Source organism: Martes martes (assembly GCF_963455335.1).
Source record: "Martes martes genome assembly, chromosome: 1".
Classification (NCBI taxonomy): domain Eukaryota; kingdom Metazoa; phylum Chordata; class Mammalia; order Carnivora; family Mustelidae; genus Martes; species Martes martes.
The window spans coordinates 73,948,216-73,966,209 of NC_137888.1; the positions used below are offsets into that span (position 1 = coordinate 73,948,216).

The 17,994-nt window shown below is 44.0% G+C and overlaps 1 protein-coding gene across 1 annotated transcript in view; it reads left to right on the top strand.

Moving 5' to 3' along the window:
- Positions 1-720: 720 nt before the first annotated feature.
- The window catches only part of GYG1 (glycogenin 1), a gene marked incomplete at its 5' end in the record, with an annotated part of 34,715 nt that continues 17,441 nt past the window's right edge, over positions 721-17,994 (top strand). The window contains 6 exon segments of the mRNA XM_080796512.1: positions 721-876; positions 878-902; positions 3,266-3,401; positions 5,272-5,446; positions 5,725-5,887; positions 17,868-17,994. Coding sequence (XP_080652638.1) covers positions 721-876; positions 878-902; positions 3,266-3,401; positions 5,272-5,446; positions 5,725-5,887; positions 17,868-17,994 — 782 coding nt within the window.

Here is a 17,994-nt window from a genome sequence, read left to right on the forward strand (position 1 = left end):
CAAAATGACAAATTCACCTTTTCATGATTTGTGAAACAGATTAACCTAAACAACTATATTACTCAACCAGAGTTACCATAATTTGCTAATTTTTTTAGGGCACCAGCTACCTGGGATGTCATAGCCTTACCAGTAGGAAGGTCATTTCTGTAAACCAAACTGCCTACCTTCTCCCCTTGAAATGACCACAGACAAGTAACTCAACCTTTCCGTAACTCAGTTTCTTCATCTGTAAAATGAGGCTACCACCTACTTCGTGGGGATGTTGTAAGGAGTAAACAAAATCTTATCTAATGGATGCAGAGGGCTCCAAGAATCTGAACAATACAGTGAAGAATTCTTTCCATTTTTCAGTCAAAGCCGCAAGACCATTGCGAGAATACCAAAAACGGATTCCAGAAGCTGATTTGTAATTCTAGGAGAAGAGTGAAATTCAAACTTTGTTTATTTCAAACAGTCCAAGCGAATTATTGTCCGTAGAGTGACCTGGGATTTTTATTTTTTAGAGTTCTCTAACCCTTGGCTTCTTCGGGAGTTTGTCCTGCTGATGCCACGCTCTGCCCCAAAGTTCCGTTCCAAATCCCCGGTTGAGGGGGGGATGCGGAGGCGCGAGGTCCCGGGCAGGTGCCCCTCGAAGCTGGCCGGGAGCCCAGCCCCGGGGGTGGAGGGGCTGGGAGCTGACGGGGGTCGGCTGCCCCGGCCGGCTGCTCAGCAGGGAGGATGCCGGCGGGCGCCGGGAGCGTGCGCGGCCACGTGACGGCCGCTATAAGAGCGCTCCGGGCCCACGCTCGGCTCCCGCCGCGCCTCCTGCCTGGCCGCGCTCCCTCCCGGCACCCGGCTTCTCCCAGCCAGCAACCTGCGGCTGCGGCGGCCGCCCGCCCCCCTCGGCAGCACCATGACAGGTACGCGCCGCGCCGCCCACCGCCCCCCGGACTCCGGCTCCTCGCCCCGCGCTGCCGCCGCCAGCCGCCTCCCCGCCCCGCAGCCCCGGGGGAGTTCCTGGCAGGACGAGGACCGCCGCAAAGTTGCAGGCTGGCTGCAGTCGGGCGTGCCGCTTCCTGCGTCAGCCGCTGCCCCGCCGCCCCTCGGCGCCGGAGCTGCGGCGCGGAGCCCGGGACGCTGTCGTGGGGGTGGCAGCCTGGCGGCGCCTGGGCCCTCTGCCGAAGCCCCCGTTCCTGCTTCCGTCTCCGTGCCCTTCCTCCTGCTCTCACCGTGAAGGGCGGGCGGAGCAGCTGCGGCGGGGCCGGGTGGGGGTGGGGAGCCGGTTCCTGGGGGCGCCTGTCCCGCGCCCTGGGGCGCGGCGGGATCGCTCGGCGGCCGCCCCCGCCTCCCCCAAGCAGGAACACCGGGAAGGGCCGGCCTCGAGGCCCGGACGGCGGCGGCCCCGGCCGGCCCGGCTCCTCTCCCGGCCGCCGGGGCGCTGGCCGCCACGCCGAGCCTATTTTTAGGCCTTTGGGGCCGGGTTGCGGAAAGCTAGAGCTGGGCGAGCGCCCCAGGGGAGCGGGCCGCAGGCGGTGGGCGTGCGCCGGCTCACTTGTTGCGGGGGTTGACTCTGCCCCGAGAAGGGGAAGCTCGGGGATAATTGGTCGGTCCTTCCGATGTTGCTGAGGCTAATAGCGCGGTTAGAGAGCAGCTGAAGTGCCGAAAGATTGCAGATGTAGCCGGAGGTGTTCTCTTTTACCCAGCTGTCACTGGTCTCTCCTGTTCCTGTGTAATGTTTGCTAGGTGTTCCAGCTCATGTTCCTAAGCATCTGTCCTGTCCCTACTTCATCTTGGACAGCATCCACATCCTTGCTTCCTGAAGCCCTCGAGTCCTCTTTACCTTATTAAACTTGAATCCAAGTTCCCCCAATCTGGACCGCTTTTGAGTTAAAACATTAATCCTCATCCCCCAGATTACATACTCCTGGGGCAGGCTGTCTGAAATGTTGCCATCTCATCATGGGTTGAAGGAACAAGTCAGGCAGACATTGATGGGCACGTCAAACGACAGGTTACTGTTCTGAGGTTTCCTAGAGTGTGATTAGGTGGGAAGCCGGTGCCCCTTGAGAAGTGGGAGACACCAGTCTCTATACAGCTTAATTACTATCCTGTTCAGGAAGAGTGTCCCGTGGGGTGTGAAGATGCTCTCTGGTGTGCGGCTGGCTCGCTGGCTCCTGCTCTAGCCCCCTGACAGCCTACAACTTTCTCTGGCTTTTCAACGGAATTCACTCTGCCTCCATCCAGCCTCCACATTGGAAAATGGGCAAAGGGAAAATGAGACAGAGCGTGACTTCATGACAAAATGTCCCAACTCCTGGGTTGGGCAACAGTGCCCCCAAGTGACCCCTGCCAGTGTTTGATCTAAGTATCCTGTACATTTGGATGCCCACTGCCTTGCTAGAATCCCCTCAGAGTGGACCTCAGACTCATTCCAGGGAATGGGAGAACTGGAGGGAGGGGTAATCCCTGTATTTGCCTTCCCTTCTGACAACCGCAAGATTGTGTGTGTGTGTGTGTGTGTGTGTGTGTGTGTGTGTGTGTGTTGGGGCGGGGGGGGGGCAGGATACAGGTTAGGGGTTGCTGCTTGGTTCTCCTAAAGAAAAAAAAGAAAAGCAAGTTTGTTAGTGCTTTTGAGGTGGTCCCTAAAGCCAGTTAACATGGATAGAAGCACTAAAGAGGGAAGGCCTGTCTATCAAGGTGATATTTGAGCAGACACTCAGAGTGACTTGAGATGTGGTGGGTGGTGTGGGTGCCTTTGCTCCAGGTTGAGGAAACAATATATAAAGCCCAAGGCTTAGCAGAAGCCTAAGCATCAGAATGAAGAATATGGCCTTTGCTTTCAGATGCTGTCAGTTGAGGTCATTAGTTGCATTTGTGCTTGGCTGAAAGTACTTGTAGGAAACAGAAAATGTGCTTCTTGATGTCGTTAGCACCTGTTAATTTCCTGAGGTTTACTTTTTGGTGTTAAGCTACTATTTAGTCTGAGAATTTTGTGTGTTCAGACTCTAAATTGGGTTTAATTTTTAAAGCTAATCAGCCTGTTGGAGATTGCCAAAGATGTTTCTGCTAAAGAATGGTCTTGAATCATTCTTAAAGTGGGCACTTGGGTTCTTTCCTCACTCCCAAAGAAGCTGCTCCTTTATTAATAGAGAAAGTTGATCTCAGAGGAGCTGATATTGCCAAGTTAGTGGTTGAAAAGGGTCCTGGGGTAGCTTTTTCCAGGTAGGATATTATTAATAATGAGTGTGTGTGTTGTTTTTTTTTTCTTTCTCTTTGTATTAAGATCAGGCCTTTGTGACACTGACCACAAACGATGCCTACGCCAAAGGAGCCTTAGTCCTGGGCTCGTCTCTGAAGCAGCACAGGACCACCAGGAAGCTGGCCGTGCTTGCCACTCCTCAGGTCTCCGACTCCATGAGGTGAGGACCTTCCTGCCTGTCTGTCGGTGGAGCTCTGAAGTCTTTATCCCATTTCTGGCATCACTGGGCATTGAGGCCATACCATTTACAGGGGTTGAGCACTAGGTGGAGAAAGATCAGAATTGCTGAGTGATGGATTTCTGGATCTGAAACCTCTTCCTAGCTCTTGGGAACTATTCCAGCTGAGCTCCCTTCTGGAAGGTGCGGTTCTGACCCATGCTCTAACTGGTTCCAGCTGTGAGAAGGACCCTCCTGTAAGCAAGACCTCTAGGATGACCTGAGTGAATGTTTTAGTCCAGGCATTCCTTTTATGTCATCACACTTCACTTGCATTTCTTTCCCAAATGCAGAGGGGCTACTTTGTTTCCTGTTTCTAACCAGGGAAACCTCAGGTGACTGAAAGTAAGTAGCAGTTTTCCCCACTCTCAGTTGGCATTTGTAATCTAACGAACTGTATTTATCATTTAATAGACTAGAATATTTTCCAGGACTTTCTGAACTAGGGATTGTGCGAAGAAAGCACTCTGGGGGGCGGGGGGGGGGGAGGGTAGGGGGGCACAAACTGCTGGTTGATTGGGTTAGTTCACTTTGATTTATTGGTATTAAACTTTGAAATATTTGATTGAACTACCTAGATCCTAATACTACATAAATATCTGTGCACACTAACAGCTCTGTAGGTGTTCATTTTTGTTTTCCTATCCCTCTTAGAAATTGAAAATGCACTTTTGTGACTTTTTCTTTTTCTTTTTTTTTTTTTTTTACAAGAAATGTAAGCACATGCCAAGGACCTCTGAAAAGGCTGCTATATATTGATAGATACTTCTCACACTAATAACCTTATTCATAAAGGGTAATTTAGGAAAATGCAAAAAAGACTGTTTCCTAATGTGTACATCTTAATTTGTAGTCTGTTTAGTGAGGGTGTGTGCAAGAAGACACATGTAGTCTCCCATTCCTCCTCTACTGTGGTAAATGGCTCCACTGACCATTTATTTTCAAAAAGCTGATGTTTACTGTGTGAATTGGAACATCTTTTTCTACAGCATGGAGACAAAATACAATACCAGTTTTGTTCTGCATGTTTCATGTTGTTAAAATTTGTGCAGTGATGATGGGGCTTTATGGTATGTGTTCCCCTGCTCTGAGCTTAGTGTTCTATCTAAGTATACTTCCACTTAACCCACATCAAGATTGCTTTCTAAAATAAATCTTGAGTTAATTTTGGGCCTGGAGAAGTGTTGCACCTCACAAACCAAAGTGAGTCTCTCATTATGCCAGAAGTGCTAAGCATACTGTAAGTGTTGGTTATATTTGATTCTAATAACTGGCAGCTGAATAACCAAGTCCTTTAACGTCCTTTGGGACATATGATTGGTTGTCAACTGCTTCAGCAAAAATGGTTATTTATAGGCTTTATTGCAGGTATTATATGCACTTAGCATTATTTGTAAAACATGCAGTAATCGGCAGAAGTAACTAATGAAATATTGTTAAATACATAGGTTGTTGTAAAGATGTGCTCTTTTGAAAGGGAGTCAAATTTTGAGAGGTGGTTTCTGTAATTTGCCTGGTATTCAGTGATACAATAAACAATAGAAAAGTGATGCTATAATAATGTTTAAGACAAGTACTTTATCCTCACCAAAGGAATTTTTATTAGTGAAGTTAGCTGCCCATGCAAATTGATACAGTTTGGCCTGAAGTAAATTAACACCACCTATTTGAGAGACTGTACTATATCAAAGTAACAGATTGCTCTAGTAATTGATGGGGTAGACTAATAAGAATACAATTTTACATTAGATGGGTTACTTGTTACTTATCTGAAAAGAAACTAAGCGCTGTTTTCTGGATTTGATTTTGGCAGAAAAGTTTTAGAGACAGTCTTCGATGAAGTCATCACCGTAGACGTCTTGGACAGTGGCGATTCTGCGCATTTAACCTTGATGAAGAGGCCTGAGTTGGGTGTCACGTTAACGAAACTCCATTGCTGGTCACTTACGCAGTATTCAAAATGTGTGTTCATGGATGCAGATACTCTGGTGAGTGTGGCTTTGGTGACTGGAAAGATGTATATAGTAACTGAGACCAGTTAGGCATTTGAGGAATGCTCTCGAGACTTGCCGGTGAAGTTCAGATAAAACCACTCATTGAAAGCATCAGGTGATGGAGGAGAGTAAGCCCAGGCTACCTGACAGCTGTCATCTGAATGGTTAAGATCAGCAGCAGATTGCATCTTTTGTGTTGATAACTTAGGGAGAACTTAAGAGTATGCTGGGGCAGAACATTTCTGTAATGCTTTCCCTCCCCTTCGAATTAGGTCCTAGCAAATATCGATGATCTTTTTGAGCGAGAAGAATTGTCGGCGGCGCCAGACCCAGGGTGGCCTGACTGCTTCAACTCTGGAGTCTTTGTTTATCAGCCTTCAGTTGAAACATACAATCAGCTGTTGCACCTTGCTTCTGAGCAAGGCAGTTTTGATGGTAGGTATCTGTTATCTTTATATTTGATGAAATGTTAGTAACTTCTAGAGATTGCTCTTCTCCGGGATCTAGTTGCTTTCATTCCTTGTGCCTGGAAGACAGCAGTGCATGAGATGGAGCAAACATTTTCATTTGTGCTCTTGTTGGAAAGACTGTTGTGTGTCTGTGTGTGCATATGCATTTTTCTTTAAGTGCATAAGATTGAGCTAAGAGGCATTTTTATACACCTGACTTTAACCAGCTTCCTTCCGTCTTAGAGTGATAAATGAACCATGATTGTTCAAGGATTCAAAAGACTATTAAAATCAAGAACTTTAACCACTGTCTTTCAGTTAACTAAGAGCTAACAGGAGGACCAGTCATTGTTTCCATAGAAATTGGAGGAATAAACCTGGTAACTTGGCTCTTATTCTCTTGGGAAGCATTGGAAAAAAAGAGAAAATTAAGTGATTAATCTCTCTCTCCAAATTCTCATTTCCTATAAGGCTACACATACGAGTGGTATTTGCAAGGCCAAAGAGTAGAACATGGCAAAGTCAGCATCCATTTTCGATAACATAGAATCATATCTGTAGCTACATGTATATATAGAAAGGTTCTGACTATTCGTGGATTTAGGGCCCTACAGCCTTTGGAGAAATTTGAGCAAATGAATTAGGTATGTTTCCATTTCAGGCCAGTCTCTGAAATAATAAATAATCTTTTTTTTTTTTTTTTTAAACAACAGACTATCCCAAGACAGAACTAGCAGTTAATATGCAAAAGCAGCATTTTCTAAAATTAATGTTAATGTATCTTTTTTTTTTTTTAAGATTTTATTTATTTGACAGACAGATCACAAGTAGGCAGAGAGGCAGGCAGAGAGAGAGGGGAAGCAGGCTCCCGGCTGAGCAGAGAGCCCGATGCGGGGCTCGATCCCAGGATGCTGGGATCATGACCTGAGCTGAAGGCAGCTGCTTTAACCCACTGAGCCACCCAGGCGCCCCTGTTAATGTATCTTTTGAATAAAGAAGAAAGCCAGTTACGTTAGAGAAGAAGGATCTGCTCTAAGAAGGGACTTACTATCAGATACTTGACATTGTGGCAAAGGCCCCTGAGCTCTGAAGCAGATTCTGGGCACCAGGAGATTCTTTCTCTCTCACCGCCCCTGTCCCCCAAAGAGCAGATCTGAGATTGCAGGGAGTAGATCTTTTGAAAGTAGCAGAAATAGCTTTCCTCAGTTGACAAAAGGTTTGGCCCTCAGTAAAGATATGAAGATTCATTTCCATTATCTAGTTATAAAGTTAAAAGGCTTAATCTCAAATTTAAACATTTTAAAGTAAAAGATTAAAAGTTTGTCAAATTGCTGAAGTTAAAACATTTTCAGCTATGTATAAAACTGAAATTGGATTTTTGTTGTTGCTATTCACAGGAAATAAATTGTTTGGTCACTTAACAAAGGATTTGGGATATACAACTATTGAAATGTCATTGAAAACGAATAAGAAAATTCAAGTCTCCCATCTCGTGTGACTGTTTGGTTAGTTTAAACTCTATGCCAGGAGCTCTCAATGTGGGATTGATTTGGCTTCCTAGGGGACAGACCTATCTGGTTGTCACACTGAATGGTGCTACTGGCCCCTAGTAAGTAGAGGCTTGGGTTGCTGCTGAAAGTCCTACAGTGAATGCAGACAACCCGCACAGTGAAGGATTACCAGGCCCCAGTTGTCAATAGGGCCAAGGCTGAGAAACTTTGCTCTGTGCCAAGACCTTATATGCTCTAAAACAATGAGCAGGAGTATATACACCATAATGAATGATGACACCTGATACGAAGTACAGTCTTAACTTTAAGCACCCTTAAATAGGAAACAGTGTGTTGAGTGTTCACTGTGGTCAGGACCAAATGCAAATTCACTTCACTGACATATTTTTTTAGGTCCATAGAAGAAATGAAAGATGTATTAGTACCTGAGTTCAAAACACTTACTCTTTATTTCTACTGCTTATACTAAAACCATGACCTTTGCATAAAAGGAAGGTGAGAGTATTTTTAGCAGAAGTCCACAGTTTGTCTTAACCTTCCCGTCAAAATAGAGCTTTCTTCACCTCCTCTGATCAAATTTGGAGGAAGTAGTGTAATCTACCAGAAACTCAGCATAAATGGTCCACTCCAGTAAATAATTCACATTCGAAAATAGACCCAGCAACCTGAAATCCAAATGACTGTAATAGCATACAGAGAGTCAATCCAGTTTCTAATCTAGAAGAGTACTTGATTTTGTTGTTAAGAGTTTGGATACTAAACAGTAGTATGCCATGGCAAATTACCCAGGTTATAATTTTAGAATATAAAGCTAATTGAGTAACTGGTAGAGACTCCTCTGGATCAATCTTGTTTGAGAATAAAGAGGGACTGGAGGAGTTGATGAATTCATTGTTAAGAAGCCAGGATGTGTGGAAAGTGCCCAACTAGAAAGCACTTTCTGCTTTTTCGGGCCAGAATCTGAAACCACTGAGCGATTCTCTCTGTGCCTGGTAGCACATTTCATTATTCAGCAGCAGGGTTTCCAGGAGCTGGTCTTTCTATAAGGTGTTCCATTTAACTGGCTTGTTGGTGGTGAAGGATTGAATTTTCTTGGTTAATATAAATGCTTAATTGAAGGAGTTGAAAATTTCACTTATGCAGATCGAACTTAGTTATTCTCAATATGTTGTTTAAATTCAACAGAAGAATAGATTAGCAGCTCTTAAGTGAAAGGTAGTTTTCCCTTTGTGTTGATAAACTTTACTTTGTTGTTGTTGTTTTTAAGATTTTATTTATTTGACAGAAATCATAAGTAGGCAGAGAGGCGGGCAAAGAGAGGAGGAAGCAGGCTCCCCGCTGAGCAGAGAGCCCGATGCGGGGCTCCATCCTAGGACCCTGAGACCATGACCTGAGCCGAAGGCAGAGGCTTAATCCACTGAGCCACCCAGGCGCCGCGTTGATAAACTTTACTTACCAGAAAAAGCTCACAACATACTGAGGGAGTCTGTTTCACTCTGGAGGAGTTTACTATCCTCTTGAATTAATACCTGTGTGACATAAAGACTTACTGGACTGACACTTAACATTTCGTCATGAGCTACATCTCTTTTTCTTTTTTCCTTTTTTTTTTTTTTAAAGATTTTTTTAAAAAATTCATTTGAGAGAGACAGAGACAGAGCACAAGCGGGGGGAGAGACAGAGGCAGAGGGAGAAGCAGACTCCCCGCTGAGCTGGGAGCCCACTGTGGGGTTCGATCCTAAGACCTGGAGATCATGACCTGAGCAGAAGGCAGATGCTTAACTGTCTGAGCCACCCAGGTGTTCCTACATCTTTTTTTCTAATGGCAGTAGTAACCTTGCTTTACTTTGAGTTTTCAGCAGTGCAGAGTTTTGTTTAGATGTCCTGTCACAGGGACTGAGATAGGAACGTTTTCAGGTGTTTCACATTTTCTAGTATCTGCAGATACTCGCCATACCCCTTCATCACCCAGTTTTACTGAATAGGGGGCTGAGGTTCCAGTATTTTTAGATCGGTATTAAAGGAAACCCATTCGTAGATGATTGTAGCTCAGTCTGAGTATCTCGCAAGTCCTGCTTAATCTCTTGCATACGTTCAACAAAAACTATGGGGCCGGGTGTCCACTGACAAGCCAGGCAGGCTGCTGGTGGCTGAGTGTTTGCAGCTGCGTTTACAGCCCTTCGGCTGCAGAGGAATGTGGCTGGAATGCCTCTAATCATCAGCCCTCTAATGACTACCCCTCCCCATGCCTCTGGCCAAGAGAATAACCGTACCCCGGCCAGTCCTGCTAGATACCTTGACTTCTCCTTTCCTTACAAATATATAGAGTACTAGAATTGAGAGCTAGAGACTGTGCACCTCATTCATGGCTGAATTCTAATTTTCTGTGAAGTGTCTAAGTTCCTATACTGTTGTTTGTGTTTGCAAACTGTCTTGGCACTTATTTCATAACTGAAGTTACATGTTTCCTGGAAGTTGAACAATAGCTGTTGTGAAATAATCTGCACACGAACATTTTATAGAATGTGACAAGATCAGGTTAATTCGGGGTTTGTTAGCAGTGAAAGGAAGAGAGGTCGTATTAGATACTGATGCACTTCGCCCTTGAGGAAATTCATCTGAGTGCAAGTTGAGGTTTACTTTCTTTTCCCCTGCTACTCTAAAATATCCTAAATTATGGGTGCTTATACAATTGAAGAGTTTAGTGCTTGAGAATTGCTGTATGTTAAATTTTATCTGTATGTGTTAGTTTCAAAAACCTAGGGCAAAAAGAGGAATTTATATTTTCCAATTTGGAGGTTTTTTTGTTTGTTTTGTTTTAAGATTTTATTTGTCCGAGAGAGAGCACAAGCAAGGGGAGCAGCAGGCAAAGGGAGAAGCAGGCTCCCGGTTGAGCAGGGAGCTCTACATGGGGCTCAATCCCAGGATCTGGGATCATGACCTGAGCCGAAGGCAGAAGCTTAACTAAAGGCAGGCACTTAACCGACTGAGCCACCCAGGTGTCGCTGGAGTGTTTTGTTGTTGTTGTTTTTAAATTGGGGACTTACACTGTAACTTAAATACGCTAAGCTATTTATTGGAGTAAAGAAATTTTGGTCAATAGTTGAATTTTCAGAAAGAAGAGGAGACAGTAAATTGGTGATTGAATATTAGGTATGATTTTACTTTAGGCAGAATCCAAGACCTACTGTGAGTTCCTTATACCTATATGTTCCATATTCTAAGTGGCTATTTAGACCCTTTAACTGTAAGATATTTTTTCTGTGCTTGCAGATATAGTAAACCTGGAGAGTATAAGTTTTTTAAACTTTTAACAGAAAAGATTGGTGGTAAATTCTTATAAAGTGTAAAATTGACCCCACTGCTGTCTCCTTTAATCTTTGTAGTTACTTAGGCTTCAAACTGGACCTGCCCCAAAAAGGAATGAAGGTGAGAGGTATTTCTAGATACTACTTGTCTTGTCCAACCCAAATCAGCTCAGAAATCCCAGTGTGCCTCCCTGGGTTGGCTGACTTGGTGGCTTCTCCCTTGTCCGCCACCCATGGTGGGCTTGCCCCAGCTGCCCCTACATGAGGCAGGAGGGTGCTTCATGCCCGGAGGGTACTTCAGCAGCTGCTTTGAAAACTGCTCTCTTGCATTTATGTCATTTCACTGATAGCTTGAGTAGTAGGTATCTCGAATATGTCTCCTTGTAACCAGCAGAGCTCATGAACCCCGTGAGAAATGGAGAAGGGGGAAAAGAGTAACCTATTACATGTGTACAGGCTCTTAAACTGGTCCTCCTCCTCCACTGCTTTCCCACCACTCCTCACTCGTTCACTCACTCATGTGTTCATGTGGCAGATCGTTCTGAAGGGCCTGCTGTATCACTACACTAGTACTAGGAGCCCCTGTTGTCACATTCAGAACGGCAGCCTGGCCAGGTTCCTTAGCTGGTGGCAGAGCCTGGGCGGAACCAGACAGTGTTCCTTGACTCTGTGGCTGGGTCGTGTGTGTGGTTTTCCCCTTCCCTCCCCATCAGTCCATTCTGCAGCATTCATGAAAATGAATCCTGATAGCGATACAGGTTGGAGGAAAATCTCTAGGACATGGCCCTTATTACAGATTAATTACTTAAAATTCATTCCCCTGAGTAGAAAATAGCTGATAACATTCCTCATCCTACAGATAAGGCAATGGAGGCTCAAGTCTACTCTCTTTCTAGCTGATTGCTCTTCTCCCCAAACCACAATATCTAGAAGTACTTTGCCTTTCCAAATCAGCTGCGCAGTTAACGGTCTTGCATTGTTTTCTGAGTCTGGAAGCATTCTTGGAAATACTATTCTCTACATTTCTTTCGTCCACTTAGCATTTAAATAATGTTAGGTACTAATCTGGGCAAGATGCTAAGTTTAATGACCAGCAACAGACTGGTAAATAACTCAGTTATATCCCTGCCTATATAAAGCTTATGAGACCTTACAGAAATTTAATAACTAGTTACATAACTAATAATGTAATTGTGATTCTGATAAATTCAGAGTGCTAAGAGAATCTAGACTAGGAAGAACTGCCTTAAATTGAAAAAGTGAAATTTAGGCCAAGAATAAATGTTCCCTTGCTTTTATACACTATCTAATTAACATCTTGATTATTAAGAATCTCTTTTTATTTTTTACTTTTTATTTTTTTAAAGATTTTATTTGTTTATTTGACACAGAGCTCACAAGTAGGCAGAGAGGCAGGCAGAGAGAGGTGGGGAAGCAGGCTCCCTGCCGAGCAGAGAGCCCGATGCGGGGTTCGATCCCAGGACCCCAAGATGATGACCTGAGCCGAAGGCTCAGGTTTAACCCACTGAGCCACTCAGGCACCCAAGAATCTCTTTTTAAAAAAGATTTTATTTAGGGGACACCTGGGTGGCTCAGTGGGTTAAACCTCTGCCTTTAGCTTAGGTCATGATCTCAGGGTCCTGGGATCGAGCCCTGCATTGGGCTCTCTGCTTGGCAGGGAGACTGCTTCCCCCCACCCCCGCCTGCCTCTATGCCTACTTGTGAGCTCTCTCTGTCAAATAAATAAAATCTTTAAAAAATTATTTATTAGAGAGTACATGTGAGGGGTGTGCACGACTATGGGGGCAGGAGGGTAGGGGAGGGAGAAGCAGGCTCCCCACTGAGCTGGGAGCCTGACTAGAGGGGTGGTGGTGATATGCAGTATTAGTGAGACCCAAGCTCCAAGTGCCTAGATTACCATCAGCCACCTGGGGTTCATCCAATGATCCTTGGTAAACCTCATAGAAATATCCCCAAGATCTGGGCCATTCATAGACTATAATCCTTGGCATTTTTGCTCTAGGCAGAAGTGTTGATACCAGTGTATAGTGGATGTCAGTTTTAACACAGCAAGTCACATTTTCATTTCAGTGCTTGCCTGTATCGCTGTAAAGTAGTAAGCATATTTTAAATTCTTTGCTTGGTCCTCTGCCCTTTCATCAGATTGAGAACCATTTGAGAGCTGAAACCTATCTTACTAATCATCCTAGCCATAATGCCTACACCTAATTTATGTTACTTCAGATATTTTCTGAAATGAGTGCAAATTGCATACTCCGATTAAAAAAAATAATAATTCCCTAGAAGACTCTAAACCAGTGCTTCACATATTCTAATATGCAAAGAAATCACCTAGAAGTTAAAACATAGATTCTGATTCTGTAGTTCTGGGTTGGGGCTTAACATTCTGCCTTTCTGTCAAGCTCCCTGGTGATGCCCATGGTGCTGAAACCTGGACCATTTTGCCTAGGATGATTTTAGAGGGAACATTCCTGTGGCTGAGCTGCTAGGGTTCATATTTAAACCAGAATTGACCCACCCTTCCTGCTATCCAGAGGAGGAAGGCCAAGTGCCAACAAACTATGGAGGGGCACAAAAACAAATGCACACATTTGTAAGATGGCACTCAACTCCATTTCTGCCTTACAAGATTGAGCTTCTGACGAATGCTGTGATGTGTCTGTGGTTACCGGGTTCATGACCCTGCTCAAAAGACCTGGAAAATACGGAGTGGTTGCAAGGTTATTACTGTACTTGGGCAGCCAGGTGGAAGGATGAGGCAGAATCTGATATTTGCTTTTGTTTGCAAAACAGGTGCCGTGTGTCACTTGTCCCATTTCCTTCTGTCTCTCACCTGTGTTGCCACGCCCTGGCCTATGGATCATAACTGCTGGTGATGTCTCCTAATTGTGTTTGTCGGTTCAGAGATGATTGAGATTAGAAGTGTCTTAACGTGTCAGGATAAATAAAGCTTCCTCCAGAATTCTGATTGAATGTACTGGACTAGAAAGTCTTGGGGATTTTGTAGTGAAAATTCAGTAGTCTTCATAGCATCCCTGTATGTTTTGTAGTGTGGACGTGCTGAGATTTGCATTCTGTTTTGACTTGTGCTCTAATTCAGGGATTTCTCAAAACACAGTATTGATGATGCTACATAGATTTTTCTGATGCAGTTAAAACATTTGCCTGACCTTGAAATGTGGAATTGTGCATTTGAAAAAAGATTCTTGAAATGCTAAACTTAAAAATCGTGTAAAAAGCTACAGACTTTGAGGTGATGTTTAATTCTATTTTTAGTCCACAATTTTGGGCTGGAATTCGACCCTCTGTAGTCACATAATGAGGTTGGAGGCCGTGGAAGTTGTATGCTCTGTGCTGTCCCCTCTAGAGGCAAGGTCCTTGTTGACTACGTAAGGATTTGCCAGTTGAATGCGTATGACTGACTCACAGGTCTTCCCTGCGTGTTCCACCTCTTGCTGGTTTCCTGTCCCACCGGTGCTGCTCGGCCCTGCGGTGGCACACGGCTGAGGGAACGAAGAGGTTTGTAAGGTACCTGAGGGTAAACAGAAACAGCCTTCGGTGGCCAGGGGCAGCTGGCCAGGGGCTTTGAGGGATCAACAGGGCTGACTTCTGTTTCCCAGGATCATCCTGTCCGATTGGGAAGTTCTGCTTTACAACTACTATTCTGACCTTCACAAAATTAGATTTCTTCATTGTCCTACATGTAGTCAGTAGTCCTTTTCAGTGGAAATGCTTAATTTTAAAAAGATCTTCTAATGTAGAACTAAAAAAAAAAAATAGTAGAAAAATATATATAGCATGATGCCTGATTTTCCGAAGTTCAGAAACAATTGAAACTACCAGTGTTGTCTGGGGATACATATACATGTGGTAAAACCAAGAAATCATGACCATTAAACAAAACTTACCATTAGTAGTTCTGGGGGATGTGCAGTGGGATTGGATTAGGTAGCCCACACAGAGTTTAAATAGCGCTGGTAACATTTGAGTTCTTAAATTGGGTATTGGATAGAGTTTTATAATTTTTTATAAACTACACATATACTTTTTTACAGTATATTTTATAATGAAGATAAATTAACAGGCAAAGAATAGTTACAAAAGGTCTTGGCACAATCTTGTTCTTGTCCCTTATCTATTATTTTAAAATACAAAAATAAGGCTTTGCTAAGGAAAAGTCAGGGAGAGCATATCTGTAACACCAGTCCCCTTATATAATGACTGTTGTTTCATTTATTTTCTTCCAGTCTGAATGTTTATGTTCTTTATCATCGTTATGATAACGATGTCTGTCACTGTGTATCTTTATATTGCTTGATGGACTGATGGTCATTATAGCCCTTAGTTTTAGTGGCTGAATAATATTCCCACCAGTATATGTAGCATAATGTACTAACCATTCGTCTTGGGTGGGATAGTCAAGTTTTTTCAACTTCTCTGCTATTACAGAACATCTTCAAGTTTCTTGCATTTGTCCCACAAATCGGTTGTGTATGTGTAAGGCATTCTGCTATGTGGTAGAATTACAGTAAAAAGCAAAAAGCCAGGGTGCCTGGGTGGCTCGCTCAGGGAGCCTGCTTCCCCCTCTCTGCCTGCCTCTCTGCCTACTTGTGATCTCTCTCTGTCAAATAAATAAATAAAATCTTAAAAAAAAAAAAAAAAAGCAAAAAGCCATAGTCTCTGTCCTTGCAGAATTTAGAATCTAATGGCTAACAGTTCTTCATCATATTTTGTATTTTAAGCGCATTAATCCTCAGACTTACAAAAAAATTATTTTCAGAGAATAGTAGGTACACATGCAGTTGTAAGAAACAATACATAAAGTTCCCATGTATCCTTCACCCAGTTTCCCCATGATAACATCTCAATTCCACAAAAAGGAAATTGACATTGATACGATCTGTAAGCTTTATTCAGATTTCAGTAGTTTCAAGAGTTTGGTGTGTTGTGTGTTTGTGTATGTGTATGGGTTTTCTGTGCAGTTTTATTACATGTGTAGTTCGGTGTGACCACAACCACAGTCGAGACAGAACAGTTCCGTCACTGGGACCCCTCATGCTACTCTTGGAGCCATGGCCGCTTCTCCTACACTCTCTCCCCCTCTTTGACCCCTGACAACCACAAATCTGTTCTGTTTATAATTTCGTAGTGTAAAGGATGTTCTATAGCTGGCACAGTAGAACTCGTTTCTTTTCACGCAGCATAATTCTCTTGAGATCCCTCCAGGTTGCTGTGGGTATGCATAGTTCTTTCCTTTCTATTGTTGAGTAATGCTTCATTGTATGGAGACACCACATTCCTACACCTGTTGACATCTGGACTATTTCCAGTTTTGTGTTGTTATGAATAAAGCTGCTACAAACATTTCCTCAACCTTTATTTTGAAGATTACATGCAAAAGGAATTTAGTAAGACTTCAGGCCTCTGTACCTCAAACACCAGTGTTTATGCCCACATCTGGGGTGTCTTTGTAGAATCCAAAGTAAGCCACTGATGAATGGTATGGTGTTTTGGCTTTAATATTTAATATTTTGTGTTTCAAAATGTTGTCAGTATAGCTCGGTTTTTGTTCATGTAACTGGTGAAGTACATCCTGCCACCATCTTCATCATCCTTCAGAATTTATGAGAGAATTTATGAGAGTCGACAGAGGGTAGTTAGAAAGGGTGAGATACACAGAGGACGAATAAGGTACACTTGGACTTCAGACTAAATGTTTTGATCTTACTACTTAGTTCCAAATATTAAGTGTAATCTCCAGATTTTTAAAGTCTCTTTCAAAACCAGTGAAAACCAAATAATAATGAGAGCCAGTTGGGCCTGTTGTATATTTAAGAAGAAAACTGGGTCCTGGGGCAAAGCAGACTAAAGAGGGAGGTAATTGCGCAGTATGGCAGCCTTGTACTTGGGAAGAGCAGGATTCTCCCTGCCTGCCATCTGCCGTACAACTGCGCTTACACACGTACACACGGGCGCGCACACACACACACACACACACACACGCCGGCACCACCACCCAAGCTGCTGTTTTGCTCTATGTGCATGTTTTCCAAAATCTCATGAGCCTAAACCAGAAAGGACATGCGTTATGGGGCAGAATATGTTTCGAGGTGGCGCATTGACCTGTTTGGTTACTTGTGTGTTTATGATTTAGGTTAGACACTTTTTGTTTCTTTTGAATGAATGGCCGTGGTTGTCACTTTGCAAGGAAGGCATAAAGATCAGGAACCCCCAAGGGCTAAGCAGACACTATGCTATGTGGTGGTGGCTGACCTTGGTCCCAGTAATGACTGACCTGGACCTGTCCAGAGTCTTGGTCAGTGGTAGGAGAATATACCAGGATGATGTGTCTTTCTGGGCCTCTGTCAATGAGCCAACAGCTGGGGCTCTGGAAGACCATTCCATTAACCCAGTTTGCTCTCTTTTGCTTTTTACCACCACCGCCCCTGCCCCCATAGCCTCTTAAAGTCTAAAATCCTTAACTGGGGATAAAGTCCATGTAGTCTGAGCCCTGTGTGATCTGGTCCCTTCCTACATCTCTGAGACCCACCCTTTCCCCTGCTGCAGTCCAGGCACACAGGCCAGCTTCCGGGTCTTTCCACAGCCTCATGTTCCTGCCCACATCACATTTTCGGTACATGCTGTTTGTTCTGCCTGAAACACCATCTGGCCTCCTCCTCTTCTCCCCTTGTATTTGTCAGCCTCCTCATGGACGCCTTCCTGACACGTCACGTGTTCTTGAGCCACTTCCACATGCCTTGTAGCACCCCGCACTTCGCCGCTCTCCTCCTCCTCCTCTGTGGTGATACTTACTGACTTCTGGTTTGCTGGTACCAGTGTATCCTCCCTCCTCCTGCCCTGCCCCTCATGAAGATGATGGCCATTTCTCTGTTCCGTGTTGATTCTCCAGTGCTTGGCTCGGTGTCCGGCACATAGCAGCTGCTCAGTAAATACTTCTTGAATTCATGAATTAACTCAGGAAAATGGCTTTGGTAGGTTTAACACAGAGTTTCTTATTTTAAAAATGGAATCCATACCTATTTTTAAAGATCCAGCTATGTGTTCCTATAATATTATTGACCTGTTTCTGAAGTTTATGACAGTAATTCATTTCTTTTTCTTTCAGGTGGGGACCAGGGTTTACTGAACACATTTTTTAACAGCTGGGCAACAACAGATATCAGAAAACACCTGCCATTTATTTATAACCTAAGCAGCGTTTCTATATACTCCTACCTCCCAGCATTTAAAGC